General features: G+C 42.6%; 1 protein-coding gene across 3 annotated transcripts in view; it reads right to left on the reverse strand.

Annotated features, from left to right (window-relative positions):
* Positions 1-15,734, reverse strand: part of EXOC4 (exocyst complex component 4) — a 752,773-nt gene that overhangs the window by 647,211 nt on the left and 89,828 nt on the right. For all 3 annotated transcript variants that reach the window (XM_077770716.1, XM_077770717.1, XM_077770718.1), the window contains exon 7: positions 2,047-2,221. In XM_077770716.1, coding sequence (XP_077626842.1) covers positions 2,047-2,221 — 175 coding nt within the window. The remainder of the gene's footprint in view (positions 1-2,046; positions 2,222-15,734) is intronic.

A 15,734-nucleotide genomic window follows, 5' to 3' on the forward strand; every position in this document is an offset into this window, starting at 1 on the left:
TCTCGCCGGCAGCTGATGTACAGGTGGATCGGGCTCATGCTGGAGAGACCTGGTGATGCAAGACCCAGGGCAGCCCCTCCCCTAGGGCTGGAAGAGTCTCTATCCCTGAATCACAACCTTTCTGAGGCCACATCTGAAAGCACGGGGTGTTCAGCAAGTTCTCCCCACGCGGACTGCTCTGAACTCCAACATCTCCAATCATCTGACTTCGGGCATTTCCATTCAACTCACAGTGTCAGGGTGGCAGTTTTCAGCCAAACCCTGTGGTGTGTCTATATCACTCGGTATTTGACCAAAGGCTCAATGGCTCTCTTTTCAGACGGACTGGGTGCCTCCTCTGTGCAATCCTCTCTTCCCCACCATCCTAAGCCACAAATTCCATCTGCCTCCACACCCCTGAACTCTCATCTCTGCTCCCTTTGTTTAGGGAGGCCACTACTGCCTGCCTACATTTCACTTCCTTGTGCCGCAGCCTGGCAGGTGTCCCCCAGAAAGAAGGCAGGAAGGATGTGGAATCCACCTCACGTGTTCTCTGCTCTGAATTGAATGTGCCAACTGCCTGAGTCCACCCAGTTGTAAAGCCACTTACAACAGGAGGTAACTTCATCATGGCTAGAATCAGAAATCCCTCATTCTAGGGGCGCCTGGGTGGGTTAGTCGGTTGAGCATCCGACTTTCGCTTGGGTCATGATCTCGCAGTTCATGGGTCCGAGCCTCGCGTCAGGCTCTGTGCTGGCTGCCAGCTCAGAGCCTGGAGCCTGTTTCAGAGTCTGTGGCTCCCTCTCTCTCTGACCCTCCCCTGCTCATGCCGTGTCTCTCTCTCTCTCTCTCCTAGAAATAAATAAAACATTAAAAAAAAATTAAAAAAAAAAAAGAAGTCCCTCATTCTAACTATTTCTGAAATGGCTTTAAAATCTATGATCCTGTTTCATCATTAAAATAAACAGGTGACCTGAAAAGCACGTACTTCCAGGACATTAGCAAATCAAGATATAAAACACTGTAAAACTAGTTTCTAGGCAATAAAGACATTTTATTCAATACACAAATGTTCTTCAAGCACCTACTATGGACATGTGGTAACTGACAAAGGGGCGAAAGGAACTCCGGGAATATAGTTGCAACATACAATCTTTCCACGGAGCCATCAAGAAAGCACCCAGTCTGCACCACACACACACACACACACACACACACACACACACACACAAGAATCCATCATTCAATCCATCAGGAGCATACCTATACTCTTAGAAATGACTACAATTTACATTCATAATTTATTTTTTCCGGCAAATATTCCTATCTGCCATGCAAGTTATTTCATTCCCACACAGTTACATTTTTCAATTCCCTACATATACTTAATTTCTTTTTTCATAATAGTAGGTACTATCTAACCAAGTTGCTTCCATTTAGCTATGTCAAATTTGCTTCGGCTAACTCTTAATCGTATTTCCAATTCTCATGTGGCCAAATCACATATATTTGCCTGGCACATGAAGACAGAATATAATAAAATTTCTAAATACCATCTCTGCAGCCTCATACCAAACAGTAATATCATTGCTCCCATCTTCAGCAAATCAAAGTGATGCATTTATACCTTCCAGTTATTTTCATCTCTCAAAACAAGCTCTCGACCTGTCATTTACCCCAATATATGCAAGAGATGACTGTACGAAAATGGTCATAAAACTAAGCTACATATGTTTATAAAATACTACCAAAGAACATTTTAATATTGATTACCTTAATATAGGACTAATTCCAGTGCATTAAAGCACTTTATAACAGAAGGCCAAATACTGTATACAACCTTGATGGCTACATATTGAGAATCTCCTAATTTTAAAGGCTGGCAAAAAAAAAAGTTAAGAAGTCTTCTGAAGACAACAGAAGTTGATAACATCGGCAGCATCTCCTGTCAACAGCAACATTATCCTCTCACTGTTTATGAGTAAAGGAATATTCTAGGTGGTAGATTCTTCATTCCAACCTGCTATTCTGAATCAAGATGGCACCATGTATAAAAGGACCTTTTACCTGCAGAACGTCCTGGATCTTCACCCACACGTCCGCCATGTCGTACAACTTGACGTCTTCCTGTGGGGCCAGCGGGGTCACGACGGTGTCCTGCAGGTACCCCAGGACCACCGAGTGTGCGGTGGCTACCGCGTTAAACTTGTCAAACAGCAACTCCAGCAGCTCTAGAAGTAACCTGGGGGAAGAAAAGAGGTAACGTTGACATAGGCGCACCCACACCCACGAGGATGGCTCACGAGGCCCCGCCTGGAAACCATGTATCTACAGGGAAGCAGGAGCCACTATGGACACAGCGCCTGAGATGTCCACAGACGCATTTCCAACAGTCGTAGGATCTAAATCTGAGCCTCGGTTTCCTCTGCCACAAACTGGTAGTGATGTAAGAATCTAAGAACCAGAAGTAACGTCCCTAAACCAGCTGGAGCCACTCCATGAACGTGTTCCCTTTTTTATCACATTTCAGTGATCACCACACCACCACTCTGTATTCATACAGGCAGTTTCTCCAAGAAATTCAGGCAATTTTTCAGACAACAGCTCAGATGTTACACAGAAGGTGCTATTTCCCCAGCAATAAATTGGGCACTTTGGTGACGACACTAATCCTTTTAGTCATGGAAAGCTGTGCCTACCATTCAAACTTATGGCCTAAGTTGCCTGAAAAAAAGAGACATGCCTGCCCAAGCAATCGGACTTTCGCCACAGGGAGCAGCTTAGGCATCTGCATTATCTCATTTCTCATAGTGAGAGATGCTGGACACATATTATTATATCAATTTTCTGTACTCAAGGACACAAAATGAGGTTGCGAGGCAGCTGAGCCTAGAACAAAAGTTGACTTCCATGGCAGTGCATTTAGCCATGTATCTCTCACTATAGTTTTAGAATGGAGATGTGTATTCAGAGATAGTCCAAAGCTTTACGTCAGGAATGCCAAGTGATTCCGCTATCACTGAGGCTAACGCTGCAGTGATCACCCAGGCTTCGAAGCATCCTTTCTTCCTCTGAATTTGTATTTCATCCCACTTGTAAGGTGCTTATATGTAGCTCATATATGTGACTCAATAAATGTGGGTCACGGGTATTTATATAGAGACATTTTAATCCCTTCTTCATTATTAGTCTTTCAGTGTAGGAACTGCTTTACACATCTCCGTATATTTAGGGGCGTTTAAAACAGTGATCAGCAAATATTTGCTGAATTTAATGTGTATGCTATGAACAAGTCTAGAAAATTCTGAAATGTGACCTTTACTGTATACTGTGGGCTCTCAGTTTCAGATTTCCTAAGTAGACTTAGAAACCAACCTGAAAAGCAGAAAAGGAAAGCAAAAATGCTTGTCAGCAGTGTCACTTAACAAGACTTTAGCACCATAAATAAGAGGTCATAACTACAATTTCATCAAAATGTATAGCATATTATCCATTCCTATGGCTACTTTACTGCCCAATTACTATAATCAACGTGCCGGTAGGACAGCCAATAACTCTCTTATGATAAAACCCTAATATCTGTTTGACATTTTAATTTAGAGGAGACAGAATCAATAAAAATTTCTGTAGTACCCTCAGTTTAGAACACAAATGATCCAGAAATTAAACACTGTATTTATAAATAGGAGCCACTCTACTTTGGAATGATGTTGACTTCTTTTTTTTTTTAATCTTTTAAAGGTCAAGTCCTATTTATGCTCACATACGCCTAAAACAATTCTTTCACATCTGTGTTACTGGCGAAATTCTCAAATACCAGCAGACGGGTACAAAGTACAGGAAGATGTGCCTAACGTTAACAGCCGAAAGAGTTAATTCAGTGTAGGGAAATGATCTCCATAAAACAGATACCTGGCATCATACAGAGCAAATTCCTGAGGAAGTGAAGGTTCTACTTTTCAAATATTTAAGCTAAGAATGTAAGTCGGTGGTTCCCAAATATCAATCCACGGACCACAGTGTACTTTTCCGTGACAGACAGCAAAATAAGAAAAACAGGAACACATATTAACTTTTGACAAAAGTAAATTAATTTGGTAGTTTGGGTCCTCTCCTGATAGGAAAAGTCTCCGGTTGCTTTCTGTCATGATGGCAATTATTGCCAAGTGTCCTTGACAAAATTAAAACTGAATACCCTCATATTAGACCCTAACAGTTCTTGAAATCATAATGATCCAGGACATCCAGAAGCTGGAGGCACACTGAGGTCCAATTTCCCAGAGGCATGAAGTTCCAGGTACAAGCCTGCAAACCAGCAACGAAGCAGAAAATGTAGGAAAAACAGTGGCTCCTCTGAATGGAGGGATGCTGCCATCTGATCACCTCCAGGGCCCCTAGGCTCCATGACTGCACATCTCGACTGCTGCTCAAGGACAAGAGCCGCTCGGCAACCTGGGGCAGCGCTCGATTTCGAAAGGAGACCCAGCAGGGAACCGAAGTGTAAGATGAGACCCATGGTATCTGTTAATATGATGGAAACAGCAGTCCTTTGATGAAATGCTGACTCGTTGCCAGCTTCTCTCATTCCTGGACAGTCAAGGCCAAGACAGACCTGTTGCACAGTATGACCATCGTAACCATAAGACAGGCCCCACAGGGAAGAGAGAAGGGGAAGAGACAGGCCAGAAGTGAAAACATTCTACCGGCAGCTCTACCTCCATGTGAAACACCAACCCATTCCAAGGAGAGGGCCTCTCTCCCTGCCTTAGCACAGCACAACTGTGGCATCATTATCAACCACAGCAGTTCTGACAGCAGAATTAAAAACTTCTGTGCTGCAAATGATACCACTGGGAATGTGAAAAGACAACCCAAAAAATGGGTGAAAATATTCAAAAACCATTTATCTGACAAAGGATTTGTATCTAGGTTATCTAAAGACTTCATACAACTCATAATAAGAAGACATATAAACAAATTTTAAAATGGACAAAGGGTCTGAATATGTTTCTCCAAATATATATATATATATGAATGACCAATGGGTAAACAAAGGACATTCAACATCACTGGCTATCAGAGAAATGCATATCCAAACCACAAGATCCCATTTCTGCCCATCAGGATAGCTATCTTCAACAAGACAAACAATAGAAAGTGTTGGGTGAAGATGTAGAGAGGAACTGGAACTTTCCATACAGCACAAGAAGGAGGGTAAAATAGTGCCACTGCTCTGGAAACCTGTTTGGCACTTCTTCAAAACATTAAACATACAATTACCACATGAACCCAGGAATTCCATTTCTAGGGATAGCCCTGAGGGAAATTAAAACACACATGTGCACAAAAACTTGTACACAAATGTGTTTGGTGGCATGACTCCTAGTAGTAAAATATTATACTAGGAGAACTATAAAAATGGAAATAATCCAAATGTCCATCAACTCATAAACGGACAAACAAAATGTGGTACATTTATATAACAGATTGTTATTTGGCTATCGGTGAGAAAGAACGGTGGAGGCATGCTACGATATGGATGAGCCTTGAAGATAGATAGATAAGCCATGGAAGGTACGAATATTTATTTAAAAAAATACCCAGAATAGGCAAATTACAGAGAAAGAAAATATATTCATGGTTACTTCAGTGGGTGGGAACTGACTACTAAAGCATATGGGTTTTTTTTTTTTTATTAATTTTTTAAATGTTTATTTAGTTTTGAGAGAGGCAGAGCATGAACAGGTGAGGGGCAGAGAGAGAGGGAGACACAAAATCTAAAGCAGGCTCCGGGCTCTGAGCTGTCAGCACAGAGCCCGATGCAGGGCTCAAACCCACAAACCATTAGATCGTGACCTGAGCTGAAATCAGATGCTTAACTGAGTGAGCCACCCAGGCGACCCTAATGGGGATTTTTTGGTTGTCGTTTGGCAGGGGACAAAAATGTTCTGGAACTAGACAGGGATGCTGGCTGCACAACACTGTGAATACACTAAAAACGACTGTGTACTATGTGATTTACAATGTAATATGTGTATTTTATTTTATTTTTTTTTAAATGTTTTATTTCTAGGAAAGAGAGAGACAGCGTGAGCAGGGGAGGGTCAGAGAGAGAGGGAGTCACAGACTGAAACAGGCTCCAGGCTCTGAGCTGGCAGTCAGCACAGAGCCCGACGCGGGGCTCGAACCCACGAACCGCGAGATCATGACCTAAGCGAAAGTCGGATGCTTAACCGACTAAGCCACCCAGGCGCCCCATGTAATATGTGTATTTTAAAAAGAAACCCATCATAGCTATGGCATTTGAGTGAGGGCAGTAGGAGCCCAACACCTCCCCTCCCCTGTAGTGAAAAAACACACAAGGCAGTGAGAAAGGAAAGTGATGTCTTAAAAAGTGAAATAGTAAGAGAATGGAGTCCTCTAGAGTCTTATTCCAGGGGGACATTAAGCTTTTCTCTTTGGCTCACTTGTTTATTGTTTGTTCTTCCTGCTAATGTAAGTAACCTGTAAGAAATCAAAAGATCCACATTCTTTCCTAGCACTGATAATTCTTACATTTCTTTGCAAAAAAAAAAAAAAAAAATGTCAATGTCTTTAAATGTTCCCATCTCTGAAAATAAAGTATTAATTGATAGCTTCTCTAGGGCTCTCACCCAACTGCTGGAAACAGCACGGTAGAAAATGGACAGAATTCGGTACAGGAAAGAGCATTCAGACCCTCTCTGTGTGGGTTTCTAGCGTGAGCCAACTCTGAAGAAGATGCTTACCTTTCCTGAAAGGGAGAAATGATTCAAGCGAAGACAGAAATTTGGAAGGAGAGACGGTGGGTTTAGATCTGGTTCAGTATAAGGTGTTATGTATTTAAGCACTTGGATATGCAAGTCTGGAGCTCAGGGGAGACAATGACACTGGAAAATTTAAAAATGATAAATATTTGAGAGGGTGAGATCACTCGGGGATAATATGCAAAGTAAGTAAGGCAGGCGAGGTCCATGGCCAACACTTCCCAAAAAAGCAGCTTTGAAAAGATGGTGAGGAAGGAGCTAGGGAGGAAAAATGAGGCCAGGAGAGAAACCCGTAGAAGACAAGAGAATCAGTCGAGCTACATGGAGGTCACAGAAGGTAAGGACAGTGAACTGTGCAATTCACAGGTCCCAGCGACCTTGGCAAGAATTTCTGAACTCAACAGTGGGATGAGGAGTGAATGGCTAATAAGGAAAAAGTAACCAAAGTTAAAACACGCTTTGTGAAAGGAGCGCCATTCCTCACCAACATATGCACTCCTTAAAAAAGAACGACCACTCCCTCCTGATGCGCCAGAGAAGAGAGACTGGGAATCATTCACATAAATAGGACATAAATCCACTCTCGTCTGGCTCAATTTAAAGCCAGCAGAAGTCAACTGACACAAGTTAATATTCACAGACACTCTCCAACTGCCCACACAACACTAGATGGAGAAATCAAGTGTTTTGCCTTCCTCTGCAGATACACTCAGGGTCACCCAAACACATAAAGCCCCATGAAAATCATTCCCCACTCCCACCACAAAATTTAAATAAGTAAGAGAAATAAAACACTGCAGTTAGCTCAGTTGCTTAAATCATATTGGGCTCAAGGCTTCACCACTGATCTAAAAGACGAAAAGAACAGACAGAATCAATAACTGCTGGAGACTCCTTACCCCGAACTCAACAAGAAAAGGCCTCACATATGAAGAAGCCAAAGAACGTCAGAATTTAAAATTTCAATTAGTCGTAATTTCTACCCTTCAGGAGAAAATAACATACATTCTCTCTCACTCGCACACCACAGTATGTCTAGAGCCACAAAACAGGAGGCAGTAACAGTAATATGACATCACAGTGGGTGAAGGAAAACGTTAATCCTGGGATGGCAAGACCGTATAAATGCCACTGGGAACCTCAGACGTGAAGCCAGCTCTCTGCTGCACATCCGTGGAACCTTCGATACGTCACGCAGGCATTCCAAATCGCAGGCTCCTCAAACACAAACTTCTTCTATTACAATTTCCTGATCACCGACGGTGAGAATTACATGCAAAAATGTATGTAAAAGTATACTGAAAAAGCAAACCAGGGGACTCCTGGGTGGCTCAGTCAGTCAAATGTCCAACTCTTGCCTTTGGCTCAGGTCATGATCTCACAGTTTGTGGGATGGAGCCCCAAATCAGCCTCTGCACTGAGCCTGCTTGGGAGTCTCTCTACCTCTCTCTACCTCTGTCTCTGCCCCCTCCTTATTTTTTATCTCTCCCCACCCCTCCCCTGCACTCTCTATCTCACTCTCTCAAAATAAATAAATAAACTTAAAAAGAAAAGCAAACCTAAAACAACAAACTATTTTCTGTACCTTTAACAGTTACCATCTGGAGAGGGAGGGATGTGCAGAAGACACAAGAGATGCTCCAGATGTTTCCGTGGCCCAGCTGTGTCTCTGCCCCTCCCACAGCTCGGTTAGTAAAACCCGGCTTGTATTCCGTGAGATGTTCCAGCATGATCCCAATAAAACTCCCTCTTTAATTTAGCTGGAGCCCGTCACTGGTAACTAAAGGAGGCCTAACTCACAGAGTAAGAGCCAATTCCTTCATTACTCTGGGATTCTATGATCCGTCAAAAAAAGAGATGCTCACAGTGGACTGAGAGAAGTGACAAAACAGTGACATCCATGGCCTCCCAGGTGAGAATGTAAGGACAGAGTCCTTTAATGCTTCATTATAACTACATGCCTCCCCCGACACATGGCCCAATGCCCAGAATGGAGGAAACACTCAAATACTGTGGGTGCCCAGGCTCTGAAGTCAGTGAATGAACAATACAAGGTGGCAACAGTAGGAGAAGTCTATGATTAGAGACACTGCCCAGGGGTCCTCTGCCTGGGGCTGCTGGTCAAAGCCACCACAATGGAGGAGAGCTCTGAGACAGCAGGGCTCAAGTAGGAGGGGAAAGAGAATGATGACCGCAGGGATGAGGGCCATGACAAAAACCACTATGCCTGCCACAACCACACTGCTTACATGCTGGGCACTGTGCAAAGTGCTGTACTCGGGCTATCTCATTTAAGCCTTCAGATGACCCTACGAGGAAGGTACCGCTTTTATCCGCATATTAGAGACAAGGAGACTACTGAGCAGATAAGATGCAAACAAAGCCCTCAGTTGTAGAAGATGTTCCTTTTAAGGAATATTGGGGGGGTGGGGGAAGGAAATCATTTTTCAAAAGAGGCCAAAGAAGTATCAGGACTGTACAATGCCAAGGAAACCAAGGCTGGAAAGAGTATTAGTAGAATGGTCTATACCTGCCTCTACCTTTTCACTGCAAACTAGTTTTTGTCCCTGGTATTCCACTAAAACAACTGTTGTAAAAGTCTCCAGCAGTCTTTTCGCTCCATCTCATCGACACTCTTGGGCCTTTTTTTAATTAAGTACAGATCCGGCTTCCACTGCCTACTCTCCATCCTCCTTGAAGCACTGCCTCCCACCGGTCCACAAGCCTATACTCCTCCGCTTTCCTTCTACCTCTGGCTGCTCGTTCTCAGGGACCTCTTCCTCAGCCTGCTCCGGAAGGGCTGTGCACTGCTCGCAATCCTCACACTCCCTCTGGGTGAGCTCACTCAGCACGGCCTTCAATTTCCCACCTACTAATGATGCCTAAACCCATCTTCGGGCCAGTTCACTCTCCTGAGCTCTAGACCTCAAACTTCACAGGTCTTACACAGAACGCATCCTATGGCTCCCCAAACCCGCTCCTCCACGGCCCCTACGCCAGTGAATGGTACCACCTGCCCCAGCAAATCACTCTCACCTCCTCCCCTCCCCCAGATCCAATCAGTCACCACGTCCTTCTAATTCTTTACTATCTCTCAGACACACCACTTTGCTCCATTGCCACTGTTACCCTGCTAATGCCGCCATACCATCCACTCAAACAGCCTTCAAACTGGTCTGCTTTCCTCCAGTCAGTCCTTCCCTCTCCCTCTCTAGACTGTCTACTCATAGAGGGTGAAAACTGTGTCCAATTTATCACTGTATTCCAATATTGCCACAATGTTCTGCATATAAGAGGCAGCACGTATTTGTTGAAAGAATGAAAAAATGAGCTCCAGCAGATGGGGGAGACAGGGAGAGAGGCCTGGTTATAGATAACGAGGTGAGGAAATCCGTGGTGCAGATTATAATCTCCTAGTTTTAGAAGCCCGTAATTTAAAAAAATCCCACATATAAGTATCCTCTCAAAAAGATAACCTTACCAACCTTAACATGAGAATCAAAAGAAGTATAGTTGAAGCTGAAAGATACATGCACTCAGAACTAATGTTAATAACACTGTAATAAAATCCATTTTGTGTAAAAAAAGAAAAAAAACGGAAGTGTCAAGTTGAAGAAAGTGTTCTTAAAACAGACATCCAATTACCTGGTAGGTTTTTAAAACAGCCCTCTTGTAAGTAGCGTGTTACTTATTTCCCGATCTTCTACTAACCTCCCACCTGCACCCATTCTGTATCATTTCCAAGAAACAGAAGGAGACAATGTTGAGGAACAAGAATGCAAGGGGCAAGATGTGTCTGTGGTCTAGAGCTATATCTTCAAGCTGTGAAAAATGCTCAATATTTAAGGTGAGATACGACTATCTGAAACTAAATTTAACATCCAGGGAACCTTGAATTAGTCATTTGGCTGGAAAACCCATGTTGGCAGCCAAGAAGCTGCCTTACTCGGTCACAAAGCAGAGACACACACACAAGGTAGAAAATCAGTTCCATTCTACTACGTATCTGTGGAGACTTTCATTTCAGGGCTCTGCATTTTCCCACTGACAGACAAAGGCAAACACCACGGAGTATTTATTTTCCCACCACTATGCCCGAAAAGATAAGAAAACACTAAACTGGGAGCTTAGGTCTTATGTGAAAAAGTAAAAGAAACTGATCATCAGTTATTTCCTATCAAAACAGTTTCAGTTTTACATGTCTTTGCCTCACATACACAGTTTCGTAATAAGCTTGGCTGAACTAGTAGTTTTCAAACAGGACAGAGATCCCATTTAATCTTCAGGGTTATCTAATACCTACTTTTAAAGGGCAGAGATAAGTTTTGCCACTTATTAATAACAATCTTCATGTAAAAAGAAGTTACTATTTGAGGAGAGCTGACTAATTTTCCATCTGTGCGATGAAAAGAACAGGAAAAACCATCAGCAACACAGAAAGAAACGAAGCAAAAATAAGAACACTGAGCTGGGCCCCGGCTCTGGGAGCTCTCTTCTGTGTCACCTCCCGAATTTTCAAGGCGGCCTTTCATGCTCAGTTTCTGAATTCTCATTACACGAGCCCAAATAAATTTTTAATTCTGACGTATGGCAGACGAATGACTAAAATTAGAAAACATGGGGCGCCTGGGTGGCTCAGCTGGTTAAGCGTCCGACTTCGGCTCAGGTCAGATCTCATGGTTCATGGGTTCAAGACCCGCATCAGGCTCTGTGCTGACAGCTCAGAGCCTGGAGCCTGCTTCCGATTCTGTGTCTCGCTCTCTCTCTGCCCCTCCCCCCGCTCATGCTCTGTCTCTGTCTCAAAAATAAATAAACTATAAAAAAAAATAAAATAGAATAAAATAAAATAAAATTAGAAAACAGAACCAGGCCTTCTTCCTTTTAATTAAACTATTAGAATCATTCCTTCCCAAGCCTTTTCCCCAGATAACTTCCTCAGTAGCAAGTGCTGGGAACAGTTGAAGCCACTTGCAAAGGGTGAAACTGGATCACATCTCACACTGCACACAAACATCAACTCTAAATGTGTTAAAGACTTGAATGTAGATCTGAAACCATGAAACTCTTAGGAAAAAACAGAGGTAAGCTCTCTGACATCAGTCAGTCAGGCAATGATTTTTTGGATCTGACACCACAAGCAAAGGCAGCAAAAGTGAAAAGAAACAAGTGGGACTACATCAAATTATGCTTCGGCACAGCAAAGGAAACCACCAGCAAATGAGAAGCTACCTACAGGACGGAACAAAATATGTGTATATGACACATCTGATACAGAGTGAATATCTAAAATCTATAAAGAACACACACAACTTAGTAACAACAAAAAGGCGCGCGCGCACACACACACACACACACACACACACACACACACACAGTCCAATTAAAAACTAGGCAGACAGGGCACCTGGATGGCTTAGTTGGTTAAGCATCTGACTCTTGGTATTGGCTCAGGTTATAATCTTGTGGTTGTGGGATCAAGCCCCATATCAGGCTTTGCACTGTTAGCACAGAGCCTGCCTGGGAATCTCTCTCCCTCTCTCTCTCTGCCCCTCTCCCACTCATTCATTCATTCTCTCTCTCCCTCTCTTTCTCTCTCTCTTCCGCCACCCCCTCTCCCCTGCTCACTCTCTCTCTATATATATATATATAATAAAAAATTCAAATAAATAAAATAAGCAGAGAGATAAATATTAAGACATTTTTCCAAAGACGACATATAAATGGCCAAAAGGTATATAAAGCGGTGCTCAACATCACTTATCACCAGGGAAATGCAAATCCAAGCCACAATGAGATACCACCTCACACCTGTCAGAATGGCCTTTAACAAGCAACAGCAAGAAAACAAATGTTGGTGAGGATATGGAGAAAAGGGAATCCTCATGCACTATTGGTTGAGAACGTTAACTAGTGGGGCCCCTATGAAAAATAGTTGAGGTGGGGGGGGGCTTCTCAACAAATTAAAAACACAACTACCACATGATTGAGCAATTCCACATCTGGGTATATATCCCAAAGGAAATGAAAACAGGATCTCAAAAAGATGTCTGAGCTTTCATATTCACAGCAGCATTATTAACAACAGCTAATATAGGAAAACAACTTCAGTGTCCTCAGTGGATGAATGGTTGAAGAAGATGCAGTGTGTGTGTGTGTGTGTGTGTGTGTGTGTGTGTATGTTCAACGGAGTATATTTTAGCCATGAGAAAGAGGGACATCCTGTCATTTCTGACAAGCTTTATAATACCTGAAGGTACTATGCTAAGTGAAATAAGTCCAACAAACACAAATCCTGTACGTTCTCACATGTGTGGAATCTAAAAAAGCGAATCTCAAAGAAACAGACTAGAATGGCAGCTGCCAGGGGCTAGGGACAGAGAAAATGGGGAGACAGTCTAATAGTACAAACTTCCAGCTCCAAGATGAGTAGCTAATGTACAGCAGGTGACTGTAGTTAATGTCGTATTATACACATGAAAATTGCCAAGAGTAGATCCTAAGCTCTGACCACAAAAAGGAAATGGTAATTAAGTGATGTGATGCAGCTGCTAGCTAATGCCACAATGGTAGTCATTTTGCAATATATAAGGATATTGTTCTACACCTTAAATTTATGCCATGTTGTGTGTCAACTATACCTCACTAAAGCCAGGAGGAAAACACCTCTCCCCCATTCTAAAATAGTATTATTCTTCAGAGTGGAACAACAGAAAAAGTATCCATAAATCCACTTCTCAGAGATAAATGAAGATGTTAGGTGTGCATTTTTAGTACAAGAATGTGCAAGGTCTCTAGGGGAATTACTCAGGTATCTAAGTCATCTGTTTAATTTTCAGGTGAGCTAATTAAGACCCATTTACTCAGTGGCTGCTGATCATACTTCTTAACATGTCCGGCTATCTCGGAGAGGCCTGTCACTGATCACCATGGCGCGGGGAGGGCGGGCAGTGGTCTGGGTAGGAGAAAGGATATGTCAGTGCAAATACTGCCCTTCTCCTGTGGAAAAACAAAATCAGACCCAGGAAGGGGTTAGGAGCATCATTATGTAAGACTTACACAATGAAAAGAGACTGCTTCTACTCTTTATTCGACCACCACCAAGCTTTGTAAACTGTCGAATTATTTCAGCGTTCACATTTCCCTGGGTAAATCTGGGATTAATAATCGTGTCCCTACCTGTAAGGAGGCCAATAGTGAGACTCGCTCAGGTGAGACAGAGGATGACAAACTGCTTTACAAAGCATAAACGCTACCAAACTACAAAATGCTGTGAAATCTGACTTTATAAGGAGTGTTCTCAAACTTTGGCATCCATGAGAATTACCTAAGGCAAGATTCCTGTGGGCCCAGCACCCAGAAATTCCAATTTAATCACCCCTCCCTTCCTAACTTTCAAATAGCATTGGTGCTGCTGATCTTTAGACCCCACTTTAAGCAGTATGGAGAGTTTTTAAAAATTCACTGCCCCTTTGGGGCACCTGGGTGGCTCAATTGGTTAAGCGTCTGATTTCGGCTAGGGTCATGATCTCACAGTTTGTGTGTTCAAGCCCTGCAACGGGCTCTGTGCTGACATCTGGGAGCCTGAAGCCTGCTTCAGATTCTGTGTCTCATTCTCTCTCTCTCCTCCCCCACTTGTGTTCTGTCTCTCTCTGTCTGTCAAAAATAAATAAATGTAAAAAAAAAATTTTTTTAACTCACTGCCTGTTATTTAAAAATTATCATTTTTGCATCTTTATCTTATTCATTCATTAAACTACTTGGGCATTTAATATATGCCCAGCCCTATATCAGGCTGCAAACACAAAGTTGAGCCCCCTTTTACAAACTTGCAGTCCAATCTGATTAGAGACCATGATACTGGAATGGGTCAGGAGTCAGAAGAGCCCATAAGGGAGGATATACATGAAGATGCTTTAATCCCCTGGGATACCACCATCAACATCAGCAGGGAAATACTGTCATGTGACACAAGTTTTTTGTCTGTGTGTTTCTTCAATCAAAGACCTCATGTCAGTTTGAGTGTGGAATATCTTCCATTGAACACCAACCAGCACACTGAAAACAAGACCTAAGGCAGCTGCCACTATCGGCCAAATAGAGAAGTGCTCCTGATGCAGCGGGAAGGCGGCACCGTAATGTTACCACTATCCCATGAAATAGATTTCACCTGTTATCCCTGTAACTGGTGTGATCTCTAATTTGACCCTGCAAACCATGCAAAAGAAATCAAAAGCAGAGTTTGTTCATTTGTTTACCTTTGGCAAATATAAACAAAGCTGCAATGCGATATTAAGCCCTGTCCCATTTAGCCAAACACCCTTTTTCTAGAAACTATAACCAAAGAACAATACACAGGAAGACAGCTGTCCAATTTCATGCTCACAAGAGAGGAATGAACACTACTAACATTACTAACTCACCTGATATGTTATGAAGCTATTACCAATTTATTAAGTCTTCCTAGAACCTCCATAGGTTTGGAACGAGTACCACATTCCATGGTAAGAAATTTTATGTTTTAGTTAACAAATTGGTATACTAAGTCCCCCACGTAAAGAATTAACTCCTTTCACCTGTTCTAAAAATACTGCCATAATGCTGCAGGGGATCTACTGTAAGGGAAGGATAGTGAAGTTTCTCCCGCATGTTGTTGGTTCATCCTATGCATCCCTTTCAGTGTTTAACAGTTGAGTATATTTAAAGCATGTCCTCACTGATATGTGTAATCAAAAGTAGAGATTTAATCAAATGATATCATAATCACTGAAGTTAAATTTACTTGCTTCCCGCTCACTTTGATTCGAATTAACTGCGCATCTAAATTACATCAAGGCCCTCCCTCATTCCAAGCATGTCCAGGTGCTGCCATGTGTTGGTCAGGAATGGCTACAAGCAGCCACAAGGGCAGACGCCTGACCTTGCTTCAACGCTGCTCTTAAATGACTTTTTGGTCAAATAATGACCAATCCC

The sequence above is a fragment of the Crocuta crocuta genome, unplaced genomic scaffold (genome assembly GCF_008692635.1).
Source record: "Crocuta crocuta isolate KB4526 unplaced genomic scaffold, BGI_CrCroc_1.0 scaffold266, whole genome shotgun sequence".
Taxonomy (NCBI): Eukaryota; Metazoa; Chordata; class Mammalia; order Carnivora; family Hyaenidae; genus Crocuta; species Crocuta crocuta.